The 8,965-nt window shown below is 45.1% G+C and overlaps 1 protein-coding gene across 1 annotated transcript in view; it reads right to left on the reverse strand.

Annotated features, from left to right (window-relative positions):
* LOC138503502 (tolloid-like protein 2) overlaps positions 1-7,555 on the reverse strand; it is a 186,946-nt gene extending 179,391 nt beyond the window's left edge. The window contains exons 1-2 of the mRNA XM_069623284.1: positions 7,480-7,555; positions 7,048-7,075 (exon numbers count right to left, since the gene is read on the reverse strand). Coding sequence (XP_069479385.1) covers positions 7,048-7,075; positions 7,480-7,548 — 97 coding nt within the window. The 5' untranslated portion in view covers positions 7,549-7,555. The remainder of the gene's footprint in view (positions 1-7,047; positions 7,076-7,479) is intronic.
* Positions 7,556-8,965: the final 1,410 nt, after the last annotated feature.

An 8,965-nucleotide genomic window follows, 5' to 3' on the forward strand; every position in this document is an offset into this window, starting at 1 on the left:
ATATCTAAACAGCAGGCACTCAACCGACTGGGCTAGCTTGTGGCGAGCTGCCACATAACATAAGCTTCAGGTTTTGTTTTTGTGAGCCGAGGCCCAGTCACCCAAGCTCTGAGTGTCGGCCCTTTCGCCATTTTACAATCTCAACATGGAGCAGCACGATCGGCTCACTCTGAGTGCATGCTCGGCCTGGGTAATAGCATTCTGAAAGTTGCTTCTCTGTCACTGTGTGTTGAATATTAAAACGTTGTGCCTCATTTTGATGAGTGTCTGAAAAACTCAAATTGCACTTTGAATACCGGACACTTTTCATGTGTTTCACTGCAATGACATTTGTTCATGTGGTTTGAAAATGCTGCATGAATGTGACGGCATTGCAGCATGAAGAAAACACGGGGTCAGGAGCAGGATTTACAAAGCATTTTTCAATGAGATGCGTCATCGGGCCCTCAGTATTATTTGGGAAAGATCTGAGCGTAATGATTGCATGGCGTTGTTTTGCATTCTGGCTGTGGGTACATAAAAAAGGAAGTGTGAGGAGGCTCGGTTTTTCTTCCTGGTACTGAACACGTCTGCACTCTGCAGCTAGCCCAAACATCACAGAAAGGCCACCAGCACTTACTTGCCCCTTTATCAGGCCCTACATTAAAACTACCCAGCTCTGTCATACTTCGTGTTCCTATAATTAGCCACCCGCCTCTTAAAGTTGCCTTTCTTTATCTGACCCTGCCTCCCCTCTCTGACTATTGGCTGCTGTGTGGGAGCCCCCCTGGCTCTGGCAGTCACACTGCACTCATGGTGCGCTTGTTGTCTTTCTCTTTTAAACACGTGTACGGGTTAACATGCAAATCCAGGCGTAACGATCTCCATTAGAGAGAATACATAGCCATTTTCTTTTGACGTCCTGGGTGGAAAGGAGGAATTATGTTATGTTGGCTTTACAATATGAATACATTGTGATCTGAGGGTCTCCATTTATTAATATTGTAAGGCCAAAAGATAATGTGAGTATTTCATCTTAATCGTTTGCTTTCATTTGAATGCCGAGCTCATGCTTTAGGAGTTTCTTTTCTTCTTTATGTTACACTGAGAGATGGCAATCTCAGTGACCTCTTTTCACATGGCCCAGAGCCCAACATTCCATAATGCCATTCTGATTCGTCCCCTGGCTCCATTCCTTGACTTACATTGTTTTAAAAGCCCTGTTCCATCCACATTTACAGGTGACATTTCAGTACATGTCACACAATGGGGGAAGCACAATGAGTACTTTCTATAGAGGAAAATACATAAGTAATTGGCAGGAATGGTCCAAAGCTGCAGGTAGCAGCCCCTCACTTTTATTGCAGCCCTGGAAAGGGTAGCATGGTACTAAGGCTAGACATGTGTGTTGCCATTACTGGTTTTCTCAAGTGTTTTTCACAAAACATTGCATGCAACAAACACCGTTATCCCTCCCTATGTAGCATTTTCTGTAAAGTCCTGAATTGGTGCAATTCATGGATGAGGTTTGATGGTCACTTTTCTGCACTGAGGGCCACTTTTTTTATGTTCCAGGGACTATTTTTTGTCCCATGTGCAGGGCACTAAGTCTGTGTGTGCTTGACAGAGGCACACCACGAGGGGGCAGCTGCATGGCCCCCCTAATTGTTGACATGTGCCCCCCTCCTCTCTGGCAGATAACTCTTTTCAATAGTCATAAAGGTGCTCATTTGCACAGCTGTCATTCGTGCGTTTGCAGGTGCTTTGCTTCGCCTGCATACTTTCTGGAATCAATAGGCCAGGAATATCACTGGGCTGGGGGCCCTGCTGGGCACACCATAGTTTTCCAAATGTGCAGCTTATACTTTCATAGATAAAAACAAAAAAAGACATTTCCAAACTGAAACTTGCATCTGAAACTTACATCCACTAGTTTTCTTTAAACTGTGCTTTGTTTTTTTGTTTGACTATAACGCAAATATCCTGATATGTTTGTTCCCCTTCCTTTGTGTTTTATCGCGTTACATTGCAAAATATGTTCTATGCTTTTCAAACTGCTTAATCACAAATAAATGCTTCTATTGTGCTGGCAGCAGTTATTAGGAAACTACACTGTGTGCTTATGGGTGCCAGCATTTGATTTTCACTACAGGGGCAGTATACACCCACCCGGGCAGTAAATATAAGCAAGCAACCAAACCAACCCATCCCTTGGCTGGCCACACTTCATAGCACTTGTTTTTTTATACGGAATTGCAAAAAGTCATAAGATTCACAGACACTTTTAAATATATAATGTATCTCAGCAACAGGTCCTCAACCTACTGATCTACCCCTGTAGCCTTCCACAGTAAGGCGTGTCTCTGGATCCCTTAATGTACTCAAAATCACTTCATTACCAGCACTGCTGTTCATGTAAATGACTTCATAGTCAACAGTACTTCATCTCCAGCCAAACTGACCTTGGACATGCATTAATTGAGGATATGCCAGTGGCTGCTTGTCCATAATGGGTGAGTATGCGCTGACCCACAGGCACCCTGGCCCATTATGGAGGAGCTGAGGAGCCAGCCAGTGAAAACAATGGGTGCTCCCTCAGCTATTTTTTGCAGCTGAAGGAGCACTCCTGGGCTCGAGTCAACTGTCAAAGGGAAACCCGGTTTCCGACAGTTCTGGTCCCCAATCACACATGTCCAATAGGCCATGCAAAGACGGGGGCATTTTTCTTCTACAGCCTTGAATGGCCCTTTGGGGATGCTGGTTAGGGTTGCCACCTTCTCGGGTTCATTCCGGACACCCCATATTTTGAGAGCTTTGTCCGGTTATCCGGTTAACAGACAATACGCCTGGATTTTATCCGTGTCCTGAGATGGCATTCAGAGTTTGAAGGCACATAAGCCTGTGCAAGCGACTGGGGTTTTAAGGTGTGTCAGCCAGAGCTGAAAGGACTTTCTGCAGTGTTCCTTCGAGCTATGATTTACAGCTCTGTTAGATAAAGGCCGCCCAGTAGACATTAACTAATGTAAAATTGGGTATTTTGGGAAGTTTACCTTAAGTGACGCTTTCATGCGCAAAGCTCCAACTCTTCATGCAAAGCAGTAACGTTGGGGCTGTTATTTTTCACAGCCCATATGCAGACACCAGGTCTCCCAAGCTATTTGATTCATTTGTGAAATAGAAGGCCCGCTTTATATGTAAAGCAATTTACAAAGATGTCTGCTTGTTGGAAAGCAAAACCACTGTGTTTTTCTTCTTCAGAACTGCACAATGTATTTACAGATATGCAAGACAATGTGGTGGATGCCTTTTTTCAATAATGCAAAAAGCAAACAACGCTCATTAAAATACATTTCTGCTTCACAACCACCATGTAAAGGAGGCAGTGAAGGGAAAGAAGCCGACAAGTGGACAGGGTTTGCTTTTAGTCCAATATCAATATGAATTTGATTTGTGGTACAAACATTTACGAAAAGCTAATCTACAAGTCCCAGAATGCAAACCGAAGTTTAATGAACAGCCAGTGCGTGGTGAGAGATGTCAGCCACGTTATGGGACCACTTCTCAATGCTTTAGGCTTTCTTGGAATGTAGTCTCTTCTCTGCAGATCTATAAAGCTAAACAACAGCAACTGAGAGTTGCACCATTATTATTCACAGTTTATAAGTTGCTAGCTAGGAAATGGGTTATGTATTATTGCGCTTTCACTAAAGCACTTTTCATAGAACATGCACATACAATATCATCCATCTGGGGCCAGATTACAGAAACTGTGCCAGTTGACCTGCAGATCACACAAAGATGGCAGCAGAGAGCAGAGAACAATGAACCTGCCTAACTGTCTTACCGTCAAAATATATGTAATATAATTTATATAATTTAGTGAAATGTAATTTTCTGCCTTACTTAATTCATCTTTATTTCAATAATGTAGATTGCTTTTAAAAACTAATTTAGTATGTTAAAAAATACAAGCATATTTCTTTCACTCCCATTGCGATTGCACTATAGATTTCAAATCTATAAAAGGGGCCTGCAAAGGGAGCGTGGCTTCTAAAAGTGTAGGCAGGGCTCCAAGTATGGTTTATGCTTCAAACAAAGGTGGGTCACCCTAATGCTGGCTGTGGAACTGCATGTTTCCATGTGTGAGGGGGTGCTCCTGCACCTCGCCGCACATACAAACGGAGTGGGGCTCTTCATCATCAGCGCTCTGGCCCTTGCTCATGTGCAGCAACCAGGAAGCACTCTTTGCTTTGCTTTCCTGTTCGTCCTACATGGGAGCTAGAGCCCTGGGAGGAATCTTCAGGACTGGGGCAGAAGGTAAATTAATTTAAATGTGTGTGCATGCGTGCATGCTTGTGTTGTGTGGAATCAGTCTCGGGTGGATAGCTCAGTGGCAATGTAATTGTCTTGAAAGCAAGACGATGAGGGGCAACACAGGCTCAATCCCCGGTTCCGCGCTTAGCAACCTCTGGGTAGTAAGCGCGTTATAAATAACCCATTACAATGAGTAACTGGATGATGATGGGTGTGTGTGTACATGAGCAAGTCTATGTTGTGTGAATGTGTTTGTGCTGGGCTTCAGCTGATTTTGACCGGTGCAGGGTCGGGGGGTTATGCAAATATGCAAATGCCATTGTTCCACAACATCCCTCCCCACTGGCCAGTCAGCTACCCTTTTGAGGCACTGGGGGCATCAGGTGGCAGGCACAGCATGTTTCTACTGGGCATAGATGATCGAGTAGAATATACCATGATTCACATTGATTGTGTGTGTGCGAGGTGCTGAGGGGCTACAGGGTGGCATGTCATTTTCTACTGGGCATCTATAAAAAAGCATGCATGATAAGTGTTATTTTGTAGCTAAACTGACATTTTCATGCAGCCAGTCTATCAATTTCTAACTGTAGCTTGGCATTTTGTATTGGGCATCTTTGATAAAGAAAGCATGAGTATTATTACTTGGCTAGACTGGCATTTTGGTGCAAGCAGTCTAGCCATTTCTTACTGTGACATGATCATTTGTATTGGGAAACTTTGATGAAGCAAGCATGATAAGTGTTACTAAGTGGCTAGACTGGCGTGTTGATGCAGCCAGTTTGCACATGGTTTTATACTGTGGCATGTAATTTTGTAACAGTAAAACCAACTGGATTATGTTCTTATGTGGGATACAGCATATACTGGCAGAACAAGCATGGGCATGTTTTCTTATACTATCATTACTGGCATTATGTGCAAAGCAAATAGAAGTATGTTCTTATATGGGAATACTGACATATATTGGTGCAGCCAGCATGGAAATGTATGGGAACAGCCAGGATGAAAATGTTTTTATACTGGCATATATTGTGGGCAAAGACATCATGAAAATGTGTTGGGGAAATGTTCCTGTCCACTGTCAGTGACTTGCATCTATTGGATTTTTTAATGAGTTACCCTACAAAACAAATTGCAAACTGTTTGGCTTTTTAGCCAGTTTTTCATTAAAAAAAATGTGCTCTAAAGTGCACAATTTGAAGCCATTATATAAAAACATTCTCGGGTGTGGGGGAGAAATCCCACTCGACGCCTCTTGAATGGTTTTCACTTCATCGCTTCACTTAGTTGCTCTGGTATTTTTGGGGGAAAAATTTACACCACTCCAATCAAAAAATGTACCCGCTGCCACTGGGATGTATAGCCAGAAACTGAAAACTGTAAACAATTCCAAAGAGCAATATGAGATACCGGCAACCATTGCTAAAGAAGAAAGGGAGCAGTTGCCTCCTTTCCAGGGTCGGCCTTAGCGGCGGCAGCACCCTTGGTGGTTTAAGAAAAATGTGTCTGCCTACCCCGTGCTCCCCTGTTCAATGCAGGGGAGAGGGGTCTCATTTTATTAAAACTCCATGCTCCTGAGCCTCAGCAGGGAGTTCATCACTGGAATAGGGCTCTCATGCTAAGGCATGAGCGCCCTATTCTAATGGAAACGGCCTTGCTCCCTCGTCGGATTGGGGAGGTAATCATCTCAATAGGGTGCTGATGCTTTTGCCTTCTCTCACCAGGCCAGCTTTGGAGAGCGCTTGAAAGACTCCCCTAAACTGGTGTGGTGGGGGGGGGGGCTAATGGTGCCGGGGTGGTCGCCCGGCCCGCCCTGCCCTAAGGCCGGCCCTGCTCCTTTCCCCCTGTAGTAGGAGACTGTAAATGATATTTGATCTGTTAAAGAGACTGTTCTTTACTATCATTTAAAACTGAGATATGAGTGATATCTCTTGTGTTAAAATTGCTCTTTTTGACTCGCTATTATTTAAAGCGGAGCTGTGCTGGAGCGATGTCTGCTTGAGTTAAAGAATACAGTCTCTCGCTGAGTGGATTGTACGTTTTTGCAACTCTTAAACATGAGTTAACTTTTTAGGATGTATGTTAACTTGATGCAACACTTTTACTATCTTAACCCTACTATGAACATATGTCAACATATAGGTACGCCACTAGTGCTTCATAGTGATAATTGTACAGTGTATGCACCGAGTGTAAGCGTTGGAGAAAGAAATATGAAAATAAAAAATAAGACAGAAACAGGAACAGGAAGGAAGGGGAGAGAGAGGGACAGTAGCAGAAAGAGTACATGAGAGAGCAAAGAAAGAAAAGTGAAAAAATAGGACTAGGAAGGGAGAATAACTGAAGAGGGGTAAGGGCGGGGAAAGAAATAAACAAGGAAAGAAATGCTAGGCAAATGAAGAGAAAAAGATGCTGAGTGGGGGAACGAGAAGAAGAGAGATGGAGACAGGCAGGGGTGTTGCGCGTGTGAGAGTGTGCGTGATGGGGCGTGAGTGAGACATATTATAAAATGGGAGCAGCGAAGCTTTGCATTGCACTCCCCAAGTCCCATTAGCTAAAGGTGGCTTCAGCTGCCCGCACCCACAGGTGCCACTTGCAAAATGTAAAGCCAGCTGCACACACTTGCGTATCCCAGAGAATCACATGAGCACATACATGCAGAAATTCGTACTTGGAGTCATGATGCAGGCAAATCCAGTATGGCCCTAACCTAACGATAGCTGTGTATAATAACAACAACGTCGCACAAACCTGTTGTGTTGCTGGTCGTCTCGGTGACCTGTAAGAGAAACACAGAACAGCTCGTGTTATTTCTATACCTTACAGAGTGACATTGAAGGTGGCAACACCGGAAAAACACCCCCTCCCCCACACGCTTGCATTGCGTGCTTAACTGCACGTTCCCCTTCCCCTGCCCCCTGGCGCTTCTCCCCTTCTCTCTTCCCCCACTTGCGCAAACTGAATGACACAAGGCCTAGTTAGAAAGATCGTTATTTTTTCCTCCTTCCTTGTTGCGCCTAGAAACAGGTGTGCAAGAGCGCTTTATAAATGCAACATCATATCATATCATTCATCTTCGTCACGCTCCAGACCCGAGAGACGGCGCAAGTTCTGGCAAGAAGGTCGCGGGGGGGTTACATTGTCAGAAGAAAGGTGAAGCGGTTAAGCAGCCCAGACACTCACCGATAGCGGAAAGGCCAAGCCACAGCCCAGCAAGCAGGCGAAGGCCACGAGTCCCGTCCCCAGCTCCATGGTTGGAAGATGTGTGTGTTTTGTTAATGCAACGAGTTCGCTCGCCCCTTTATATTTTCGGAGGGAAGAGGGTGGGCCCAGTCTGTCCAATGACCGTCCACCCCAACAAAGAGACAGAACGTCACGACTACAACGAGAAGTGCCGGCGGCTGAAAGATGTCAGAGTGGAGATTCCGGCCGAAAGCGACACCAATTAGTATTTTGGGTCAGGGCTCTCGTCAGCTGGAAAGTCCCGCTCAAGGGAGCAAATGACGCAAGCATTACGTCTACGAGGCAGCAGGGGATGCCGTTGGCGGCAGAGGGCTCAATGGTCAGGAGGTCGAACGCACTACCCTTGTCTATGCAGGAACAGTAATGTGCCTTCTAGGCGGCAGCAGGAGGCCTTGTTCATATGGCAGAAGGGAGCACCCTTGTCTGCACGTACCTGTAAAGAACACACTTCTGTGAAGTTTTCATCATTTGCTTAGGCATTGTCGGATTTTCAAATCTTGAAATTAGAACACTCATGGAGGTTCAAAATCAGAACAATATGTATAGATGTGAATATTACAATAACACTAAACACTATTTAAACAGTAGACAGCACCAACTGAGTGGCTCTTGGGCGATTTAGGCAGCAGGGCCAGTGAGTGACACAATGTTCATTGTTGGAAGGCATAGGTCACATTTATAATATATCTTACATTACCAAAATGCGACAAGGCCATTCATAAATTGCATCATCAGACAGGTATGTCATCAATTGCATCATCAATTGCATCATCATTACATCATCAATTACGTTATCATTACATAACAGAGAGTGGGGAAATGTCTGTGGCCATCGCCCCCCCACGCTCCAGGATGGGCCTTAGTGAAATATGGGAGCCCTTACACCGACCAGACCCCCAGACCCACTCTCCGCTTGCAGGGACCATTGAGGACTGCTCTAAAAGCCCCTGGCCTGACACCTCACTGTTCCGCGCCGAACCAAGGACCCTAACATAAACCATCAAGACATCTCCCTTCCAATGACCCAAAACGTTGAACCCCTGCTCAATCCAATGCAATGTGCTCCAACCTACTGCAACACATTCTCTACCTGCTGATCAAAATGGTATGTGGGAAAAGAAAAATACTGCCTAAGCAGCACACCGGTCCCTGGCGGATAAAAGAGAGGGGGGGCGCAATCTAGCGGGTGCAGAATAATCGCATCGACCACCTGCACAGTCTTCCTGGAGTACCATGTTGACAAGCCAGCACTTCCTCTCGCTGCACCTCTTTGTGCCATCGCTAGAGAAGCCCAGGGCCATAAACAGTCACGCTACATCCTGTGCACATGAGCACGCACCAATGTCATACTTCTTCGTCCCAGTAGACAAAACAAACCGTAGGTCGTTCGTAAAAGGAATTATTTTGTAGGGTGAATGCCTTAAAC

The sequence above is a fragment of the Ambystoma mexicanum genome, chromosome 11 (assembly GCF_040938575.1).
Source record: "Ambystoma mexicanum isolate Mex_15411 chromosome 11, UKY_AmexF1_1, whole genome shotgun sequence".
Lineage (NCBI taxonomy): Eukaryota > Metazoa > Chordata > Amphibia > Caudata > Ambystomatidae > Ambystoma > Ambystoma mexicanum.